Below are 24,537 nucleotides of genomic sequence, written 5' to 3'. Positions count from 1 at the left end.
GTTAAAATGTCCATTAGATCAAATTGTTACCTTGACATTTTCTTTATGAATATTTGCATGAAGCAAGATATTCGATTGGCATACGATTACCTACTTCAGAGTTCACGAAAATGACTTTAAAATGATGATTAACGAGTAAAGCATTCTATAACTAGATACTTAAATAAATTACTTAATGTAATAAGCGAAATTATGGATATATTACTTTATACAAGATTAATTATGTTGCAGATAATTCCGCTATCTATAATTATTTCTAAAAAGACTTTTTATTCGTTATTTAATATATATATATATATATATATATATATATATATATAAAACAAATTATTATCGTTTGTTATTTAATAGTTTGCGTAATAATGTACATTTAATTTTCTAATTTAGCATTAGTAATACCCAATGTACAATTTTTTTCTTTTCATTAAATACGATTTATATAATACAAGTGAGATTCATTTTTAAAACGCAGTTAGTTCCAACTACGTGAGTAATGACTATAAGAACGATCAAATTTACAAACTTAATATTACCTTCTTTTTTTTAACCCTTTGAGAACTGTAAACGCATATATTTAATTTAGGCTTCCATTTTCATTTTGTAATGAAAATTCAGTCTGCTCAACTTGCGCTCTTTCGTCAAAAAATATGCAACCTACGGTGTGCTTCTTCGTACAGAGTGGACAGTTCAGGGCACAAGATTAACATTGGAAAGACAGCACTCAAAGGGTTCAAATAAAGTACAAAAGTTATTATCTGAAAGATAAATCGACGTATTTTGGCACGAACGTCTTAAAAAGTATCTAAACTCAGTATTAACATTACACATTAAACTATAATTCGTATTTTATACACATATAGCACCATTCGATAATCTCATTGAGTCAAAATTCTACGAAATTAATTCGTAATTCGACCTTGAAAGTCTTTTAATAAAAAAAAAAGAGTTCGTTCCTGTACATGCACCATAGTGAATAATTGTAAACACTCTATAACGAAACCAAATTGAAATCCTTCAAATTATTTTTCAAAATCCAGCCTACTGTAAATTTCTTAAGACCAAGATTAAAATAATTTTGAAAGATCAAACAATTGTCCTATGCTCTAGAAAGAGTACTAGGATGATAAAGAGTTGTATCAGCACCCCACTCATAAGGACCCTCGTGTGGACCCAAAGTAACCATAGTACCAGGACCCAAAGTTGTGTGGGAAGCTGCACTAACCATTCCTGGTCCAGAAGATACATAACTCAAAGTTGGTCGTGGTTGTTCACGTAATCGTGCATGTTTTACTTGCCGTTTGTATCTGAAACATACAATCTCATCTAAATCTCTTCTTTCTCCGACCTCCTTTCGAAATATTACTATTTCTTGAAGCATAACGCGTTAGAACAAATGCTAGAACTAATAACTAATATTAACACCTAAATAATAAACTCATCTAATTAGATGATAATGAAATAAAAAGAAAAACGAAAGAAAGTATGAACTTACTTTGCATGCATGCAACAGAGTGTACAACTCGATACAATGGCTGCAATACCAACAAGTACAGCTATAGCAAGCACCCACATTTGTGTCATGGAGGCATCAGCCCGTGCAACAACAGCGGCACAATGTTGCACCTTTTCCACGTTGAACGTCTTGTAAACCTTCTTCAATTCCTCATTCTTTGAGTCTGTCAGTAAAGCTTTCATTTCGTCTAAATCGTAAGACTCTTTACCAACCATTTGGAAACAAGAACTAGTAGATGAAAAGTCTAAAGAATTGTCTTCTTTCGAATAAAATTGAGTGTCATAAACATTAACAGTAATTGGTAAAGAGAGAGCCATTTGAACAGCTTTCTCAAAATCCTCTAATGTCTTTCTAACTTCAACAGGTGGCTTAGAGAAGACAAACTTCAGCATATCCCTATCTCTTAACAAAAATATTCTCAAGGTTATGTTAGTTTCTCTACCGTGTGTCGCAGAATTATTAGCTGTCACTACAAGTTCCATATAACCATCCGCATAACCGGACATAGAACCGATTGTTCTAAGCTCACCCGTTTGAGAGTTCAACGAAAGACGAGGTGGTGTAACCAATGATGACATCGAGGAGTCTACCAAAGACAAGAAGGATACATTGCTCATATAATAATTTATCGATAAAGCATCAGAATCAGCGTCACTTGCTTCCAATGTTATCAAACTGGTATCGATTGGTACGTTCAATCTCACCCCAAGAGTAATGTTATCTTTCTTAAATTTAGGTCGATTGTCATCGATGTCGAGAACTCTGATAAGAACTTGCCTCTCCGAAGGATCTTGTCGATTATAAGGTTTAGGAACAACGTCCGATTTACTGGCTGAATATTTGAAACACTTCACTGTTAATAAATGACGATCGATAGACTCTCTATCCAAACGACCATTAGTTCGTATAACAGCAGAGTTATTTTCTAAACGTTCAACCGTGAATAATCCAGCTTCGTTTCCATAAATAATGGCATAATCAATCATTCCATTCTCACCGATGTCTTCATCGATTGCTTCAATGATACCAACTTTAGTACCATTTGAAGTTTCTTCTGGAACACCTAACTCGATCGGTGGACTATCTAAACTTCTCTTAAAATGTGGTTTATGATCATCGATATCGTTCACGATTACTTGAAGTACTCTAGTCGCTTGCTGCGGAGGAACACCCAAATCTTGAGCAACCAAAATCAATGTGTAACTGTCCTTAATCTCACGATCGAGCAGTTTCCTCGTTGTGATCAAACCAGTCTCACTGTTGATCCTAAAAGCACTAGCATCTTTACCAAAATTGCCATCTTCCAAAAACTTAAAAGTTATTTTTCCATTTGGCAGATTTGGATCATCAGGATCGGATGCTACAGCTTGGAACACGGGACTGCCTATCGTTGAATTTTCCGAAATGTAAGCTACTTCTTCAATGGTCGGTCTGATGAATAAAGGAACTCCATCGTTGCTAACTACGTCACCGATGTATAAAATTAAGATTACGTCAGTGAATAAGGGTGGTACTCCACCATCTTGAGCTCGGACACGCATGTTGTATGGTTCTGTTCTTCCCTTGCCTGTTAAAGGTCGAGCTGAAGAGATTTCTCCGCTTGTGTGATTTATCTTGAACAGTCCTGTGATAATCAGATTAATATTAGATTATTATTGATCATTTAAATTTGGTACAAAATTCCAAAGTTGAAGCAATTACCATTAGCTTCCCCTTCATCAATGATCTCGAAATGAATTCGGCCACCCTCTCCTTCATCTGGATCCGTCGCTGTAATATTTACTACACTGACACCTGTTGAGGCATTTTCAGGAATAACAGCGGTATAGGATTCCTGTGGAAAGATTGGTGCATTGTCATTGACATCCAAGATGTCAACTGTGACTAACGCCCTGGTACTCCTTTGTTCTGCACCACCCTGAGGCATGTCTGATGCAACGACGTAAAACCGTAAAACCGATTGTTTCTCTCGATCAAGACTCGTGTTAGCTGCGATCTAAAAAAAAACAAATATATCCATCTAGTAAAGTGTTAAAAAATTAATACTAGATTGTATTGTTTACCTGTATATTTCCAGTAATTGAATCCATCTCGAACAAATTTGCATTCTCGCCTGTTATAGAATATCTTACTTCACCGTAGCCTCTTTCCACTTCTTGTTCTGTGTTCGAACTATCCATATCGGTTGCTCTTACATTCAAAACGATCTTAGATGCTTTAGCTGATTCTAATACCGAAATTTTATAATCTTTCTGTGTAAATTCTGGATTATTATCGTTAACATCTTGAACTTCAACAATTACATTTGCTTCTGACATTTTTCGTGTTATTTCGTAATCCCTTGCGAGAGCACGTACTTTAAAACGAATAAACTGAAATAAGATAAATATATTCAAATTCTAATATTCGATTAATAATAAGATTCATTTGATTGGTAATAAATATAATACCTTTTGATTCAATACTTCGTAATCGAGTCTTCGACTCAAAACAACGTTTCCACTTTGAACACCGACATTAACATACCCCTCGTCATCTTCATCTCGAACGAGTTCAAATCTCTGAACTGAATATCCAGTTGTTGGCTCCTTTGCTGACAGCATCAACAGTGTTGTACCAAGAGGCTGTTCTTCTGGGACAGTGACTCTTATCACTGGATTATTAGGAGACCATCCAGTATTAGTAAAAGTTGGGTTATCGTCACTGTATGCCTGAACATATATGGTCACCTCTGCTTTAGCTATTTGTTTTTCTTTATCGACAACTGCACTTAAATCTTGCGCTTGAACAGTAAGTATTATGACAGCCGCAACTTGGTAATCCAATACTCGGTTAACAGTTATTAATCCTGTATTAGAATTTATACGAAAAGCTGTTTTATAATCGTACGGTGTTGTACTCTTCAATGCTACACCAGTTTTATCAACGGCTCTTATTGGTTCCACGATGGAATATTCCAAATATGCATCCGAATCTGGATCAGTGGCTAATACTTTTAAAACAGACTCTCCTGCAACGCATATGTGTCAACTTAATGCATAGGATCCAATGTTCGTTTGATTATATGTACTTCATTTAATGTACCTATGGCTGCACGCTCCGATACGTAGACCAAATATGTAGACTCGTTGAACATCGGTGGTTTGTTGTTCACATCAACGATATTCACGGTAACAGTTGTACTAGCTGTTTCTCTAACCGGTGTACCAGAATCAATCGCATGAACAATCACTTCATATTTATCACCTCCACTCTCCAAGTCTAAACGAGCATCTGGAGAAACCGTGATGATACCTGAACTATAGAAACATAACGTGCAAATGTTATCCAAAAGCATACAAAATTTGATTAGCAATATAAATTTTAATCGGACTAACAATTAAAAATGTTCAATCACCTCGAATCGATAACGAAATTATCTTTTGCACCTGATGCGATATGATATTGTAATAAATTATCCCGTCCATCAGGATCATTTGCTACCACCCTAATAACTTCGGTTCCCGGTGATGCGTTCTCCAGTAATCTTGCTCTATAACTATTTGGTCCAGGTAGATTGGATTTGTAATTTCCACGAAATATAGGCTTTTGATTTCCAGGTACACCAACTCGAACATAAAGTTTTGCTTCGGAATAGAGAGGTGGTATTCCACCATCCGTGGCACGAAAAACCAATTCGTAAATTCCTCTTTCCGTATCTCCAGATTTTACAGGCCTCAACATTGTCACTTCACCACTATCTGGATTTACCTGTAATAATAATTTTGTTGAAATCGAAATACTTTCAAATACTTTTTAAATTAATTTCTAACAGTAATACACGTACCGTAAAAACATTTTCCGTCAAACTATTTTGCCGATCGATAGTATACGAAACTTTTCCATTTCCTTGCATAGGCCCATCAATATCAGTGGCTCTGATAAACATTTGTGGTTCAAAACTAGTAGCCCCTTCGCGCACCGTCCTAGAATATTCGACTTGTTCGAAGATCGGATAATTGTCATTAACATCTTCCAACTCAATAAGAATATTAACAGCGGAAACTCTTCCACCTCCATCCTTTGATTCCATAGTCAACGAATAAGATTTTTGCATCTCGTAATCCAATTTTTTGGCAACCGAAATACCACCTTTTTCAGGATCGGTTAAGAATTTATCAGCACCGAAACCACGTAGAGTGTAAGTTAATTCACCAAACGAACCACTATCATAATCTCGAGCAAAGATGTCCCCAAATCGAGTACCTGGTTCTGCATTTTCAGGGACAGTCAATTTATAAACAGATTGTAAAAATTCTGGACTATGATCGTTGGCATCCAATAATTGAATATGCACTCTGGATGTTGCAACCTGTACAATTTAATTGAATTATTAAATATTCCTAGACTATGTCCATAAAGTTCAATAAAATTCTTAGCTTACCACTTCACTGGCAACCATTGCAACGACTTCAAATTCCAATTCTCTTTTGATTCATCATCTACGTCATAATCGAGCACACTAACATCTTTAGCTTTAACAACGACAGGTACTCTACCTTGTGCTTCCTCAGGACTAACTGTAAAAGCTTTACTGATTCCAGGATATTCTGGTACGTCTCGTAAGGCCAAAAAATATTTAGCATTATCACCGACATCACCATCGCTAACAATCATATTCAAACCTTAACAAAAATAAATATATTTTTAAATTAAATTACTATTATTATTATTATTATTTTAATAACAATAAACTTAAATATTATATATAAATAATATTCACCAGGTAAAGGAGTATCTTTTCCAATATCTTCAGAAATCTTCAGATTAAAATGATTCTCATTGAAAACCGGTACAAGATCATCAACATCGGTGACGACAATTGTCACGATTGACGTAGCAGAATCGGCCGGTATTTCGTTATTGATTAATTCAGTAGCCTTAACATGAAATGTATAAATTCCTCCATTCTGTAGGATTCTAGGATCCTCTCGATCAAGAGAAACATTCGTGGTCACGAGTTTCCCTATAGTGACGTCACCTTCTCGTAAAACATCCAGACCGAAATGACCCGAATCTTCGCCCTCCAAAGTCAAGAGCAACGGCCTCGGTTCACCTGTGTCACCGTCTCGTGCTCTGATCGTTAAAACCGTATGATTTCCAGCTGTATTTTCTGGTAGAGCTGCACTATACGGTGCATTCAAAAAAACTGGTGGTTGATCCTATACATAAAATATAATACATATTTATTAGAATATATTATGCTAAACATAGTTACACATATATCTTTCCGATCAGTGTTGGTAATTATAGACCTGTGTTGACTACTTCTTTATTAACGGGCACATAGGCGGCATGAGCCGTTAAGCATCCGGTTACTTTCATGACTTTGAACAGAGACCTACTTACTTGAACATCGAGGACGTCGACTGCAACGGTAGCTCTGGCTTGTAGCCTCTTCGATGGGTCACTCGGACTGTCAACTGCTAAAAGATTAATTAAATAAGAATTTCTCTTCTCATAATCTAAAGGTTTCGCCAAAGATATTTGTACATCGTATTTTCCTTCTCCTAACTGAAACAAAAAATATACATGTTATAAAATGTTCGAATGAATTTAGAGAAGACAGTGTATTATTATATCAATCAGAAATCAGAAATATTAAAGAACACCTTTTCAGTCGAGATGTCAAAGGTATTACAAACATCGTCGTCTCGCGATGCTGTAACACATTCAACGTGAATGTCAGCATTGACACCACCATCCTCATCAGTTATCATGATCGTTCCCGAAGGAAGCAATAATCCACCGACTTGTGCGCTTTCAGGCACCCTCGCTGCATACGGTCGACCATGATACATCGGCGGATTATCGTTTTCATCTAGGACTGCTATTTCTCGACGAAGTGATACAGTATTGGGCTCCGAGCCAGCGATACCTTCATCTGTAATATATATATATATATTTCTATTTTATCTATTTCTTTCATCATCTTTTAAACGTATATAACAATATTATTCAATGAATTATTTTTATGAATCGTGAATAGGTTCTGCCGCGCACGAGTGTATAAAATACCGTAATAAGTCGCAAAAGAAATAACGTTGGGAATCACGCCATAGTAGAATTACCCGTTATACTGATGATCACTTCGATCAGGTCTTGCGTCTCCCTGTCAAGCGTTTTTCGAAGAACAACCACACCAGTTTCTCTGTTAACGGTGAAGTACTCTCCACTTATAGAATAGTGTAATTTAGAACCTTCCGGATCCTCCCCTTGAAGAGTATATACCGGTGCACCTGAAGGTGTACCTTCGGAAACGGCCAATCTGGCCATGTCTCCTCCCTGAACGAAATGTGGTGCTCTGTTGATCACTTGACCACGTGACAGGGAGCACGTGGTCAAAAGTAGAAACATAAACATCCACATTGTCGTCTGAAAGTAAACGAAGTATTATATTAATGATAAATACTCATAAAAGGCATTAATTTGTTAAAATTACAGACCTAAAAGTGGTAATCGTAAAACGTTATTAAAGTAGGAAGAAAGAGAAGAGTTGTTAGAACGTTCAACTTCGATGACCCATTATCTAAAGAGTTACGACCGGATAACAGCGCTGACGAGTAAAAAGAAAGGAAGTAGCTCGCGTGCTTGAAAGGATGCTTCCTTGCATACACTCATAAGCAAAACGTGTCTACTTGTAGATATACCAGAGGAGACTCTCAATGGTTTTTTCGTTCTTGTTTAGTATTTAAAAAAGGAAAAAAAAAAAAAAAAGAAGAAAAATATCTTGTAACAAACCACCAACCGGTATACAACTACTCTCTATTTTTGGTGTCTCAATGACTTCGAACAAGTACATGTGGTTAGTGAAAAGCCGTTAGAAATCAGATTCCATTTCAGGAGTCCCCCTTGGAAGTTAAATGCTTCGAGTATCGAGAAAAGTAATTGAAAATTAAAGCGATCCGTATGTTCGTTAACACGATCAAAATATTTATTTGGTTTTGCCTTTAAGGTATATCTCGACTTGTATGATCAAAGTAACGTTCCACGATGGTTGCGTTAGGTGGAAAATTCGAGAAAGCCAGAAAGACGTCGGCGTTGCTGCACCTTTTGTTGGAATCATGCTGCTAACTTTCTATTACACGCCTCGTAGATACTTCCTAACGTCGAACAAAAGTCTTACACAACTCTATTACCTGCCCGGGATAAAATTATAATCCATTACAATTTGAGTTTTATTCTCACGTCATAACTACAGACTAAAAGATTGAAATCTTTAGGAATAATTAGAAAGTAGATAATCGAAATGTTTGGTTTTTTTTTTTTTTTTTTTTTTAAGAGTTAGTAAAACCTCGAATAAAACCATCGTCAATCTTTATTTTAAGATCAACATTCAGTCAAGAGAATAGCGTTCGTAAAATTGTGAGAACAAACGATTCTGTCAGGAGAAACGACAGCTATGAGGTAACTTCCCCACAATTTCTTAGCTTCCTCGTGCGTGCACTCAACATTACTTCCGCATTTCGTACCTTGTTATCAGGGATGTTCCCTCTTTGAAATAACCAGTTATTAATCAAACGGATCTGCCACGTAACTATCCACTTATTCTGATATTAAGAATTTTTCTCGTTCCTAGCAATGAACGATTTTCTAAGAAACAAACAAATTTCTTCACGTAACTAAATAAACAAATACTTTTGTCGAATATTTATTTAAAGATTTTAAAGCAACTAATAAATCACGAAAATTCATTCTAAATAATTCAACCAACTGAACTGATGACTCAGCCTTTGTGAAACGCAATAATCATACAAAATTATTATTATTATTATCATCTCACAGTTAAAAGCAATTTCATCTTTTCATCGTGCAATACGGAAAAGAAACTTCAAGAACCTTGACGACGATGACCGACAAGTGTGTGCAAGTTCAAACAGAAGTGGCCATTACTATCGGTCAAGTACGAAATAAATGATTGGACGAAATCGATCAAATCATCTCGAGTTGAAAAGACTACCTCTTCTAACTGAATCTAATAATAACATAATCATAAAATATTAAAGTATCATCAGATAAATTAAAATAACATTTGTTATAAATAATTATAAAACAATTATGTATGCAAAATGTCTATAGTACATTTTTAAAACAAACTAATAAGCTAACTGTTTTGTGATGGTTGTACGGAGTCTCTTTCAACGTCCTAGACTTGTTAATCGTTGACGAAGAAAGAGGAAGCAAAAGAGAAAGAGGGAGAAAGAAAGAAAAAAAACCGTTACGGCACCTCCCCTCTCGCCCCTCCGTTACGTTACGCGCATGGAATCCTGACACCGCGTGACCAGGTGATGCCAGGATGAATGACTAAGAAAAGGAATATCCTGCCACGCGCTCTTCTTATACCTCGCGTCACTTTCATCGGTAAGAAGCCTCAACACCGTTGTACTTCCTCGTTCAAATTTTGTTCTCATTAATCATTTGCCACGAATTTCCTTTCTTCATAATATTTCATAAATAATGTTTCTATTATATGTCAAATTATATCTTGATTATATTTTATTCAACGATAACATTGTTTCTATCACATTATGTTAAAATACGATAGATGTTAGATAAAAAAGAAAACATTTTATATTTCTCTTATTAACATTAGTTCACATTTAATCGTATAATAATAAATAAACAAAAGCAGTTGATAAAAAATATAATTTTCAAATAATAATTAGAGTTTAATTTTTGTAAGAGAATACTTTCATAATGAGTTTGGTTAACCTTTGCTTACTACACTTTCTGAAGTAACACGCTTACCACACTCGGGTCCTTTGGACCCGAGCGAGAAAAATTGTTATAAAAAAAAAACTATTGTATAAATTTACTTCAACATTTTTTTTGAGACTTCTTTAATATCTACTTAAAAAGATTATATAGGTTTTATAGCTTTTAATTAAATTTAAATATGTTGAAAAAATTACCAAAGTTGAGTACAATTGAGAAAAATGACTCAAGTTGCAAAAAAAGGTCTGGGTCCTTTGGATCAAGTGTGGTAAACAAAGGTTAATATTGGTGTATTTAAAAAAAATAAAAAAATGCATATTATTGAAAAGAATAATTTATCGTAATATTAGATTCGATCATATCGTATCGATCGTTTTTACTATCCACGAACTTGACACAAGTTTCTCGCAAGTTGAAGAACACTGATCCTGCGCCCCCGTAGTAGAGTCATGGACTCTCGCTGGTCAGACTGGTTTTCCTCGAACTGGCGAAAACGACGAAGAGAGTCACGAGTTTGGCAAGATATGTGAATGTCTTTGAAGCAACGAAACGAAACGAAACTAAACTAAACGCGAATGCAACCCAACACTACTTCATATCAACTATTGAGAATGTTAAACATGTAACTGAACGACCATGACCTTAATATCGAAATCAAACGTATCTTGAAATAAGACAGGTCAGGGTTCATTATTTTCCTATAATATTGATTCTGAACAAGATTGATTAATTTTTAATGTATCAAAAAATGAAAAATTCGTACAAAATAAATACGTACCTTAAAGATGAAAGAAAATACTCGTATATCCTTTTTAAACCGATCTCTCAAATAAATCACTTAGTATCTGAACAAAAGCAAATTCCATGAGTGAATATATTTCGCACCTCTCGAACATAATTTCTCATCTCCGTCAACTTCATTCCTTTCGTAAGAATTGTCTTAACGCGTAGAGACACTAGAAGAAATCCTTTCACTTATTACCTAGTTCCTTCCGGTTGCAACGAAATAAAACAACAACAAGAACAAAAATAACAAGATTTATCAACTAAATTGTATCTTATCAATAACAATCGTATAAAAATATATATAGATTGATATTTATACATTTAACATTATTTAATCACATAATCGTAATAAAATCTAAACTTCTTATACAAAACTTAAAGGAATGAAACGCACGAGCACACGAATCTCGAAAAGCATGACGCAGACTGGATGAGAGGAGAACTTAGCCAGTAAGTATTCTTGCTCTCCCTGTTTTCTATCTTTCTTTCTTTCTCTCTCTCTCTCTCTCTCTCTCTCTCACTTTCTGTCTCACACCTTTCCTTCACACATGAATATATACAACACATATACAAAGACTCTAGTTGATGATCTTTCGAAAAACGAAGCGGTGTCTGCCAGCCAATGGACAGGTCTACACTGCATCCTAAGGAGGTATGTGGCCTCCGCTATAGGAGTGGAAGGAATGAAGACAGAAAAGAGAGAGATAGAGAGAGAAAGAAAAAGAAAGAAAGAAAAAGAGAGAGAGAGAGAGAGAAAGCTGTACCAAGCCGGAATAAGGAGAGGCTACAGCCAGTCCCCGGTAACTGTGCGCGCGAAAGGGGCACCGGTGCTCCCACCTTAGCCCTTCCTTTCGTCCCTCCTGCCCCTTCAATCCTTTTCTTAATATCACCTTCCTTCTTCTTATATATATATATATATATATATATATATATATATATTCTTTCTTTTTTTAAATACTATATGTTATATACTATAATATGTTAGAAACATCATCGTTGTTAAATATATGTCGAGAATTAGCATCTTAAGTTAAAATTAATGTCAATGTATTTCTAAAACAATACTTATTTATATAAAGAAAATTGACAATTAGGCTAACAACATGTTAATGATTAATTATTAATATTGTTCGATAATATTTCATTACTTTGTTTACATAAAAGATAAACCATAAATATATTTTGTATTATTTTTCTATGAAATTTCATTGTTTGTTAAGGAATATATATATATATATATATAAATGTTATAAAAGAAATTGGTGATACTGATGACATACATTTAACGTGAAGATAATAGACTCTTCTATTTACTAGTTGGTTTTTTCTTTTCTTCTGTTCTACCTTTGTAAGAATCATAACGGAAGATAGATGTGGAAATAGAGCGAATCGATCATAACTTCGAACGAACAGCTATTTGTTCGATCTTTTTAAACACCTCTCGTAATATAAATAATATTCAAATGGTAGATAGTTTGTTAGCAACTCGTCTGCATATGTTAAATTTGTTGAACTATTGGAATGCACGTTTATCTTAACAGACACAAAGAGGAACGTAGAGACGTGACAAAAGTATTAACATCTAAGTCACGCACGTGTTTAATCATATTCTCATTGTACATACAATTCTTTTAGTTGAGATTTTGTATAATTTATTATAATGTATATACATACTTGGCAATATTTTTTATCAAGATAAATAAATAATTTAATTATGACTATTTAATACATTAAATTTATACTTTATATCACCTCATAGAACAATAATCCTATTAACTGCATTTTTGTTTTATTTTTAATATTTATTTTTACGTAAAACTTAACACAAAATTTTTACCACTGAACAACAATTTTATACAAATTATTTAATGTGTGTGTGTTTTTTTTTGTAACACGTTACAAATTAATAATATTTTTTTACCTTAATTTGTAATAATTTTTAAACAATCAAACAATAGGCAAGCTCATACATTTAATAATTTTATTATTCAAATTAAACAATTCTCGTGTCTGTTAGGACTGTATTTTTGTTTTATTTTTGATATTTATTTTTACATAAAATTTAACAAACAATTTTTACCAATTAACAACAATCTTATACAAATTAATAATATTTTTTTACCTTAATTTGTAATAATTTTTAAACAATCAAACAATAGGCAAGCTCATACATTTAATAATTTTATTATTTAAATTAAACAATTCTAGTGTCTGTGAGGATCATAAATAAAATTAAAAAAAAATACGTAAACCCAATTTAATTCTTCCTCGTGAATCGTTTTATTTTCTCACTTCCACAATAAACAGGAATCCAATTAGTATTCGTGTTAGTTATACATCAATGAGGCAAGATAGATAACTCGGCCGTCGTTGTAAGTCGATCCTCTCTCATTGGTTGTTTCTAGGAATAGTTCAAAAGGTCCTTTTACCAGTAATACTCTAGCAAGCTAGCTAGCTAGGCTAGCTAGCTAGAACCAAGGTAAGCAACACGTACAAAGTATAAACTGTGAAAGAGCAACGTTAAAATACCGACCGTAAAATTCCCACTTTTTGTCTATTCACTATCTTTATTTTGATTTCTTTCTCTTTTTTCTTTTTTTTCTCTCAAGAAAAGAAAAAAAGGGAATTTGACCAAAGTGGCAAAGGTTCGAAGTGGCCCAGGTAAGAAGATGAAGAAATGAGATGAAAGATAAAGGAGAAAAAAAACAACAACAAGTGGGAGAGATTGCTAGAATTTTAGAAAGAGTGAAAGAGAGAGAGAGAGAGAGAGAGAAAGAGAGAAAGAGAAGAGATTGGCGAATCTTGGAGAAGGGGCTGTGTACAGTTAGCAAAGGCCGACTCGAACAGCTCCACCTTCAACGATAAAGTGCCAAGCCATTCTCCGAACACGACAGAGATCATTTTATTCTCTCAGAATAGTCCACCGAGAGAATAGTTCAACTATTTTTTCTTTTCTTTTTGTTCATCATCTTCCCCCCGTGCTCACTTGAAAAACAAACAAATCGATTTCAATGTTGACCACTCAAATCTCAACGCACATTCCCTTTCACACAAACATTCCCGTGTCAATTACATTTTGATTAATCTTATGATACAATTAATTGAACTAATTCGAAAAATAATGGTGATTACTTAAAAAAAAAAAAAAAAAAAAAACAAACAAACATTAGTTACATCAATCTCTTCTTAACTTATCATTAACGTATTAAACTTGTATTCTTTCGTTGCATACAAAAAATTTGAACATACTCGACCATTAATAATAAAAATGGCGTGCCACGATGATTATGTCACTGCAACAACTTAAACGAAGCGTTAAGTGCGTTTATAATGGAACGGCTTGAGATGTTGGCAAAGCTGTGTGCTAAATACGAGGATACGTCGAAGGAGAAAGGACGAGTTATGTGCGAGATAGAAAAAGAAAGAAAGAGAAAGAGAGAGAAATAAGTTACGTAGACGTAGCGGATGCACTCTTAAAAGCACGATGAACTAACTATGAGGAAGAAACTAGAATGGCGTGGGATAAAGACATATAAATCTGCTTGCATAAAAGATCATCGTGTTGATCTCTTCTCTTCGACTGGCCGACATTTTTGCGATAGACTCTCTCATAACTCTTAGACCCTGGGAATTCTCTCTTGATCGTGAATACTTTTATTTATGTGTATTTGTATGTTACCATTGTAAGTGTACAAGTATGTGTTTCTTATGCCGGTTAACCCACTTCTCACGAAGCTACACGCCTTTTACGCATGAGACGAGATCACCTTTTACACGTGAAAACGATCGTTCATGTGTGCTGTAACACACAGTCGATACTCGAGAAAGAGCTTCTTTCGTGCTAATTAACGGAATCTAAAGAAAAAAAAGAAAAACAGAAAAGGAGACAAGTATTACGTTCTCTCTCTCTCTCTTCGTTTGCAGAAACTTATTAACTCATTACAATGTCATGTAATATTTAAGTGTCATGTAAATACTTAAATATCATTTTATTTTCTATCTATTATCGTTGCTTTGTGAAATTCATCATATCAATTAATGAAATAACCAACTATTACGATACAAATATTTTAATAATATTTTGAAGTTTTGTTTTAATAAACTTAATATTTTAATATGAGTTTATGTATAAATAATAATATTCATTTAATTTTATATAATTTTGTTTACAAGTATAACGAATAATAAAACTCAATTATATAGGATGAAACGTCGTGTAATTTTAAAATTACATATTTAGACTTATGTTTTTCATTAATAATAAATGACAATTTATTATTACTTTATAACAGAAATTTGTAATTATAAATATACCATGTATATGAAATATGAGATATTATTTTTATAAAAGAGCAATAAAACGTGAAGTTAATGAAATTAAAAATTAACGGACAATAAAAAAAAAACATGTAAGAATTCGTATAAAATAAATTCGAACTAACTCATTGGATATTCGATTGAACGAAGCTTTGAAATTCGATTTATAGCTATAGTCATCGATAAATTATCCAATTAGAACGAATCGTTTTTCGGCGAATGTTCAGAACCCTTTTTGCGAGACAACGAATTTCTCTTCTCGATTCTCGCTAAACCCTAGGCACGCCCCATTCTTTTTTTTATTTGATCTTCAATTCTGCACGCCCCAAGACCAAATCTTTCGTGTAATTTCCAATATTTCCGAGTAGAATCGATCGAACGAACATGTGTCCTCGGCGTTCTCGATTTCACGGCAAACCTTTTATCGACGACTACGGTTTGGTACGAATTTTCAAAGTGTCAAAAAAAAAAAAGGGGTAACCGTTATAAGTTGTAACGATACTTTTTTTTTTAGGGAAAGGGTAGACTTGAATTATATTCTAGGGTCTTCAAATACATCGAAATGCAACGAATAATGCGGAACGATGAAAAATAATTTTGTTTCTTAACTTTCTAACCTTCGTCAATTTTTTCCCTAAAATTCAATCGAAGTAACTAAACATTTGAAAGATTGAAATATTATGAACGTTTTCTCTTTCGGAAGTATATTCAAATAAAAACTACTTTGTGAAATGGTTATATTTGTTACAATTAGTATGAAATTTTATAGCAAATCGTTAAAAGTATCCATTTAAAGAAAATCTTATGGACAAGTTAAATGACATTAATTGTCTTTGAGAAAGCGCGAAAGTTTTCGCTAGAGTGATCGTGCTTAAGCAACCATCTCTAATCGTGAAAAAGAAGAACAATTTCACCAAGGAAGTTTATAGAAAATACTGGTGTAAAACAGGAAATTATGTACAACTAATATGTATGTACATTCTGATAATATTCTATCCTAGTAATACCAAGACTATATCTACCTTTTATACCTGTTTCTTTTACTTTAACGTTCAAATTCTACAAAACATTAACTTAACCCCGACATTGAAGCGTAAATACTTGTTGGTGTCGTTGATAGCGGAAACAATTTGTTTTTTTTTTACTTTCTCCACGACAACTAATTTGCCTAAAGTCGTTAAACGAGAAGTCGTATGTAAGTATAGGGGAACAAAAAAAGAAAAGAAAAAAAACATTCGCTACATTGAACGATAAAACAAAACCATTGCAAAATTGTTCGAAAGTAGTTTAGTCAGTTCTTTGATCGATCGAATGAACGTCAAAGTAAATTCAATAGAATCAAATAAAAATGTAAATCTCGTTGATTCGACGTAACACGATAGCTGCTCGATCGAGTAAAATAAATATTTCAAAAAGAGACGAGTAAAAAGGTGAAAGTGAATTCGATAGAAACTATCTCAGGAATTATCGTATGGATTTTAGCGATAATTTTGCTGTAATATTTTTTCAAAAAAAAAGAAAAAAAAATCAAGAAAAAAAAAAGGTAGGTAGGTAGGTAGGTAGGTAGGTACGATCGATTCAACAGGGAAAAGAGCCGCGAATAAAGGTGAAAAAAAGGGTCGACGGTGATTTGCACCAGCAACGCGAGAAGTTCTGTTTGTTCTCATTGAAGAAATTATTGACAGTGCACTCAGAATATCGTGAATATGTCATGATAACAAATCGTTAAGCAAACATACGACACGTGGGTCCTGATATATTTTTCGTTCCTGTATTATACGTCACCTAGGTGTCTTTTTATATTGTTCGAGCTGAGTCAAAGAGACACGATTAAACGAAGCTCTACCCACGATGGGGATGTAAGGATAGAATTATTAGAATTCAGAAGGCACGATCTCTTTCCATTTTTTTATTATATTACTTACTTGTCTTACGTAATTGACAACATGATTGATGGACGTTTACATAATTCCTTCCTTACTAACTTACTTGTCCTATCTTTTCGTCAATCCCTTCTAACATATTTTAATTTTAAATTCATTAAAAAAAAAAAAAAAAAGAAATCTATTCTAATTTTCTAGGTACGATATCATCTTCAAGATTAATACCAAACTTCCACATCCGAAAATTTTCTAATCAAATATTATCTATATAATGTTTTCAATGTGGTATCCGCCAAAAGATATGAATTATCGAATGTTGTCTAAATAAGCTTAAATAATAGAAACCTATTTGACATACCAAATTTGCAATTCGATATATGATTTTTACGTTGTATGACTTAGTCGAACGATGGTTTCTATAGCAATGTCATATAGGCATTATCAACTGATTAGCGGATACGACATATGGTCGTAGTTGGCTTTATTAGATTACCTGCCACTTATGTTTTAGTTACATATTGTGCGTAGCGATCAAGTCGAGACCTATGAAAGTGCATATTTCTTTATAAAGACAAAATTTTATTCATCCAGGTAAGTGAACAAATTCAGATTGATCTATTACAAGATTTACATAAAGATTCTACATGAACGAACAGCAGGATATTTTAAAATTCGCTCTTGCTCTAGCCCCTGAAAATAGGCAATCCGTTATACCGTGCAGCTATTATGGCTCACAAAATGTATTATAATTTACAATAAATGAAAAACAACGATTATAATTAATCAAAAACGTAACATAATTTTTTTTTTTGCAAAATAACAAATGATCCTACTCGATAAAATGAAATTAAGATAAATAACATTTAAAATCGTAAGTTTGTACAAGAGGATACACGTGACATATCTGATTAGTAAACGAGACAGGAATAATTATGAATCATTCTTAGAGAAAACAACATAAATGAAACATGAAACTGTACGATAAAATACGTCGAGATAAATCGTTTTGTTTTCTCGGTAGACAGAGTTAAAAAGAAGGGCGCTCGGTTGTACGCGAAATCTCAAAGCGGTGTAATCACCCTAAAAACCTCTAATCTTCTAACAAGGCAGCTACATGCTTCTGTCTTTCTCCCTCTCTTTCATTCTCTCTTTCATTCTCTCTTCCTGTTTTTTTTTCTTTTTTTTCTATGGCACGCGTCTAATGCATATAGAGAAAAGTGGGGGGTAGGGGAGAGAAAATGGGAGGAGTAAAAAGAAGGGAGAAGGACGAAGGGAGAGGAACGTTAGGTACCCCTCCGCAGTGATTATGGGGTGAACTCTTGGTACGGTGCCCCATAGAAGGTGGCCGTCGAGTCTCGTGGAGGGGGCGAAATACCCCCGGGACGGTATATATGCTCTAAGAGCCCCTTCCCACATGCACAGTACCAAATTGTACCCCGCCTAGTCCGCTCGTTCGATTCTTATTTTCTCCTTTACGTTATTTCTAATCTTCTCTTCTATTTTATTTTCTTCTATATTCTTATCTTATTCGTCTCTTTCAATTTTACTATGACGTGACGATAATACGATCAACAATATTTTTTTTTACATATTTTTCAATTCTTACGAGTTCAATTGTGATTCTGTGATCTCTTACGTGATATATATATATTTCCTGTGTTTCCAGAGGATTATACAATTTTATTGTCATCTTTAATACGTTCAAGGTATATATAATACACTACAACCCAAAAATTTGAGTACACCTACTGCATTTGTATGAAACACTTGTGAACAAGCTAAAGAATCAATTTTGTTAACAATCTTGCAATTCCTGCATGTCTTTTCTGTAACTTTGTTGTTATCAAAATTTTAGTAGACCTATCAAATTCTAACTAATAAACTTTTGTAGCAACCGATCTTATTTATGATATTATATTACAATATTTTAAACGTTCAGCTTCTTCGCTTTTATTTTCTAAGAACTGAGATGATGATGTCTCAGTAGTTTAGTTTAACTCTGATAAGGTTGGATATAAATAATACGATGAAAAATTAGCAACTTCAATTGACGTGTATGTAAATTTTTAATCGATGGTTTATTAGGAAATGCATGAACCTGTTTGTTTACAAAATACCATGTAAATTTTCGTGTGTATAATTTAATAAATAAAGTTAAAGAGAACAAATATACTTCTATTAGTTTGATTATCGTGATTGTTTTTGTGTTATAGTGAGTATTCGCGATGTCATCGGAATATTCGTTCTGTAGCGAGGAGGTTTCGACGAACATTCCAGTTCTTCCGATTCAGGCTTTGAAGTGAGTTTTGAATCTCCAAAACACGAACTATCCGTGGATCCACTCTTTGCCCCAGTCAAAGAAGAGAAACGTAAAAAAACTCGAAATACGCGAAGTAAAAGTCCAACTCAGGTAAATATTTTCAAGCCCCATTTTGAATTATTAATGTTATTGCTATTAAACTGGAAAAACTATTTTACAATCTGTCAATGAATTTTTCATTTGGTCAAGAATTAATTTTTGAAATATTTCTTATTTGAATCAAAAATCAGTCAAATATTGCTTGACAACAATAAAAATAGAAAGATTGTCGATAAAATATAGTAAAATGAAAGAAAGCAAATTTTGTTTGATGCTACAGGTACTCAGATTGAAAAGAAATCGTCGAATAAAAGCGAACGACCGTGAACGTCACAGAATGCACACGCTGAATGATGCACTGGAGAGACTGAGAATGGCCCTACCAACATTTCCAGAAGATGCCAAATTGACGAAAATTGAGACACTTCGTTTTGCACATAATTATATATGGGCTCTATCTCAAACTCTAGGAAATTCGGAGAGCAGTGAGGTCACCGTTAACGTCGGCAACGTCACAGTTAGCATCAGCGAAAATGGCAACATGATAACGTCATCAACCGGAAGCTGCGCTGTGGCAGCACAAAAACGACTTGGACCGAGTCATGCAACGACATTCCCCTATCCTCAAGAAAGATTCGTACCGGAATGGCAAGAATATGATTACTATAGCGATCAGAGTGTCAGTCCACCAATACCACAACAATATCAACCTTGTTACGAGCAAAGGATGTATCCACATCATCAAATTCCTCAACCACATCATCACATGGCTCATCACAACAGCATGTATCAGTGTCTTTAAGTTTTTATAATAATATCGCGTCGTCTCGTTTTTTTTCGTATAAAATTATTTTCAACGAAATAACAGACGACATTTTCTATATTTATCTGTGCCATCGAATACATTTCTATCATGCATCGAGCCATTATCGTATTTGAATATTTTCAATACTAATATGGTTCTACCGGTCATGTGTTCTCTTAACGCGAATTCATATATCGCGTAACAACAATACCAAAGTGTTTGCAAAGTTACGATAAATTTAAGGGGATATTCTGGTCTAGAAGCCTAAATTTTAGGCATTTTTCAAACTAACATAAGATAAAAAAAAATGAAAAACATTTTTAGTATCCATTTGTTTATATGATGTTTATTAACATTTTAAGAATACAAAAAAAAATCGTGAAAAAAAAAAACAAATAAAAAATTCGTAGAAATACAGGCTGGTGAAGTGGGGACTACAAAAAACAAACGGTGCACTCTGGTTGACATGATTCCAATCCTTGTGGTGATTTGAAACACAAAAATTTGGAAAATTCTTAATCAGTAAAGATGTCGCTATCGGGTGATCCTTAGCCAAAAAAAAAAAAAATATAAAATTCACAAAATGGCGTCGACATGAAAAAAAAATTGTTTTCTAACCCCTTTTTTTGATCTTTTCGAATTTTTTTTAAAATACTAAGAATTAAAATTTTTCAAAATCCAAGGATCACACGATGGAGAGATATATAAAGAAGATTTCCATCAAATTTCAAAGGAATCGATCGAGTAGAACTTGAGATATCGTGTTAACCATCTCAAAAAAAGTAGTTTTGAGAAAAAACGCGTTCAAAGTTTCGCGTAATAAGGGTAGGATACTTCGTCACTAAAACAGCTATATCTCCGAAAATAATTTGAATTTTAAAAAATCCTTTTAATGACATATTCTTAAAAGGTTAAGCTTTGAAAATATGAAGAAAGAAAAAAAATCGATTAAATTTCTAGACCAGAATACCCCCCTTAATCGAACGAAAGTTAACCGTAATATCATCAATATATATTTACGATGCAATAACGAAAACGTTAAGACAAGGAGAATTACGACGGAGAATATATATATATATATTTTTTACATACTGTTTCGAGATCGTTTTGTCCAAAATTTCGAACAGTTCTTTCAAAATAAATTAATCATAAATTTAGTCAATTTATGGCGTAGGAATGCGCGAAAATAACGATACGTATTATCGTAATTTCTTCTCCTTCGTAACTACTATCAGTATAACCGGTTTAATCGAGAGACTACGAGTCGATAGTCGATTAGGAGTTGTAAAAAAAGAAAAAGAAAAAGAACAAAAAAACGAAAAAGACAAATAAGAACAAGAAAAAAAAAAAGAAATCAATGAACAACGCTAAAAGGTTATCGTTATCTACTTTGTAAGAGAGTAATCTATTTAAATCGAATTTAGAACGTTTAAGTTAATTATAAGTTAATTATTATTATTATTATATACACGCTATATTTTTTATTAGCAATCTCTTCCTAATCCTTCGACCTCGATAGTTCAAAGTTACAAATAATTTTGATCAAACTCTTTTTCATAGACGACACGTATTAGTACGGGGGTTCCTTGATTGTTCTAGTCATCGATGTATTTTATTGTTTATTTTTAAATATAATATCGAACGCTTGATCTCATTTATTTTTATTATCTATAACGTATATGTAAGTCGATAAAAGAGAAAAGTAAAAAAGAAAAAAAAAGAGAGAAAGAGAATAAAATATGTATTATTTTAATTTTATAATTAAACTAGATAGAAAAATAACGTCGTCCTCATCCCACACCAGTGCTCTTATCTTTATTACGAAATTATCCATTCAGGGAATAATATATTGTACAGACTTTATATATATATATATACTTATATATCAATGAATAAATCATATTTTAAATATAATCATTATCCTTGTTATCCTTCATTTAAACGATACGAAAATAATCTTCGTCAAATTGGCTAAAGGATCGATCCACTTTATAGGAATGATGAAATCGCTTCCTATTTCGAATGAAAGGACACGTGTCGCGGCACGTTTCTTTTAAAGGAACAACCGTAGGACAGATGTATCACAAATCGTGCATGAGATTACACCTACCCGACTAATCCTAACGGATTACATCAGGAACGTGACTTTGAAATGCTTAGTAAATGTATCATCTACCAATTGAAAGGCAGGTTATCCTACCGCAAAATCATGTCATTCCATGACATTCCCTAACAATTACCTGACATTTATAACATTTCATAGAAAATGTATGAATGATAACTAAGTACTAGAACGATTATGCATAGTAAAATATCGTTCTATTTAGTAAATCGAAAAGCGAAGATAAAACGATTTCCATAACAAGAGTAAGTAGGCGTTTTCACCCTCTTTCTGATCGAAGTGCCGATCGAAGTGTTAGAAAAATAAATAGCTGAATACGAATACTTCATCGAATGGAAAAGCCAACCGAAAAGAAAAATAGAGACGAAGACAGTCTATCAAAACAATCGTGAAAAGCGCAGTATGGAAGGAAAATATTTTGCTTCGATTTCGCAACTTTGTTCGTTTCTCTAACATCGATAAATATAATAGAGGATTCAGACAAATGTTTGATAAAACACTGACTGATAAATTTAATTCAATATATCCGAAATACAAATAGAAAAGTGAAGAAACAATTATTAATTTTCTTTAATTATCTTGTATCAATTTTGATGACTATAATTTGTCAAAATGACTTTATATATTCGTATAAATTAAGCAAAATTAAGAAATATATTTAACAGATATTTTGCCAGAGACATGTCATAGAAATTCGTCACGTAGTTTAACAATTCGATCAATAATTTCGTATATAGATAGAAACTATTTGCAAACAGCACGCAAGCTGCGACGAATCCGTTAGCACGCTCGATAGTTTCCCCAAATCTTGCCAATAATGGTAATAGTTCAATGGAACTATTATGTCGACGATATATCACTGTGTGCATAACGTGACAGAAGGTTTAGGATCCAGAGATTCTATTGGGATCCAAGATTTTAGGGGATTCCATCGTTTTTGTCGATACCTTTACCCCGCTCCTAATAACCAATCAAACATTGCTAAAATTAAATCTTTCAACATTCAAACTGGCTATAATGATTAGATAAAAATCTATGACAAAGTTGCTATATCTGTAATTTTTAAATTATGGTCACTTTAACAAACATTGATTACATTGATTAATGTAAAAAAAAAAGAAATGTTGCAATTATATCAAAAACCAATATTGATTTTGTAATTTCGTTTCATAATTCGAAAGAACTTGTTCGAACATTCTGTATTAAAAAAAAAAAAAAAATCATCGTACAGCAAAGTAGAAAACTTTTTTAGCTTACTCAGACAACTCACGGCAAAGTCGTGATTTCACTTTAATCGACCTTTCGTTGGGTCGTTTCTGTCGAGTGCACATATCGATCGCATGCACGGCCGTCATTGTGTTGGGGTGCTGGTCTGTACGGTGACATACTGGTGGCTGACAGCCTTGGCTCCACCGTTGAGAGACAGAGAAAAAGACTGTATAAAGGGAGAAAAAAGAAAGAAAGAAAGAAAGAAAGAGAGAGGGAGGGTAGTTCAGCTACGAATTCGAAAACAGGAGAGAAGAGGGAGCATTTTCCTAATTCAGAAAAATTCGTGAAATTACCTTGACCGAATCGTTGAGCACTTAATCGAAGATTAATGGCCATGACTGCGAAGCAAAATTGCTTCCTGCAGTAGTAAACGAAAATGATCGATTTTATTTTGTCCATGAACACAATTTCCAATCTTCGAGATTTCTAAACAATATCACGTATTTAAAAAAAAAAAATATATATATATATATAAAAAAGACGTGAATAATCACATTCTTGTTAGATTCAATTTTTTAATTCTATATGAAATTTCATCGGTTACAACGTCATCCCCTGTTACGTAGTATAAATTTGTTTGTTTTTTTTTGTCAGAAAATAAGAAAGAAAGAATAGGGAACGTGTTTACCCTAAAAGACTATCGACGGACACACAGACACGGGTAGCAAGGCAACACGATGAAATAAAAAGGAGAACTCGAGAAAGATCTTTAAGCGTCGTATTTCGGCA

The 24,537-nt window shown here is 33.4% G+C and overlaps 2 protein-coding genes across 2 annotated transcripts in view; one reads left to right on the top strand and one right to left on the bottom strand.

Moving 5' to 3' along the window:
* Positions 1 to 336: 336 nt before the first annotated feature.
* Cad74A (cadherin 74A) overlaps positions 337 to 24,537 on the bottom strand; it is a 29,575-nt gene continuing 5,374 nt past the window's right edge. Inside the window, 14 exon segments of the mRNA XM_015317501.2 lie at positions 337 to 1,304; positions 1,493 to 3,137; positions 3,215 to 3,509; positions 3,577 to 3,885; positions 3,964 to 4,523; positions 4,598 to 4,812; positions 4,911 to 5,263; positions 5,340 to 5,864; positions 5,937 to 5,986; positions 5,989 to 6,177; positions 6,276 to 6,714; positions 6,902 to 7,066; positions 7,165 to 7,436; positions 7,624 to 7,927. Of these exon segments, the coding sequence (XP_015172987.2) occupies positions 1,097 to 1,304; positions 1,493 to 3,137; positions 3,215 to 3,509; positions 3,577 to 3,885; positions 3,964 to 4,523; positions 4,598 to 4,812; positions 4,911 to 5,263; positions 5,340 to 5,864; positions 5,937 to 5,986; positions 5,989 to 6,177; positions 6,276 to 6,714; positions 6,902 to 7,066; positions 7,165 to 7,436; positions 7,624 to 7,927 (5,529 nt within the window). The 3' untranslated portion in view covers positions 337 to 1,096.
* Positions 11,234 to 23,783, top strand: tap (basic helix-loop-helix neural transcription factor TAP). Its single transcript, XM_015317504.2, is given in 3 exon segments — positions 11,234 to 19,503; positions 19,506 to 19,663; positions 19,893 to 23,783. Coding segments are annotated over 3 exon segments (705 nt in total). The 5' UTR covers positions 11,234 to 19,478; the 3' UTR covers positions 20,415 to 23,783.

This window comes from Polistes dominula, unplaced genomic scaffold, assembly GCF_049000335.1.
Source record: "Polistes dominula isolate Pdom_NZ unplaced genomic scaffold, Pdom_raw_medaka contig_33, whole genome shotgun sequence".
Lineage (NCBI taxonomy): Eukaryota > Metazoa > Arthropoda > Insecta > Hymenoptera > Vespidae > Polistes > Polistes dominula.
This window is presented reverse-complemented; position numbering and strand designations above follow the sequence as displayed.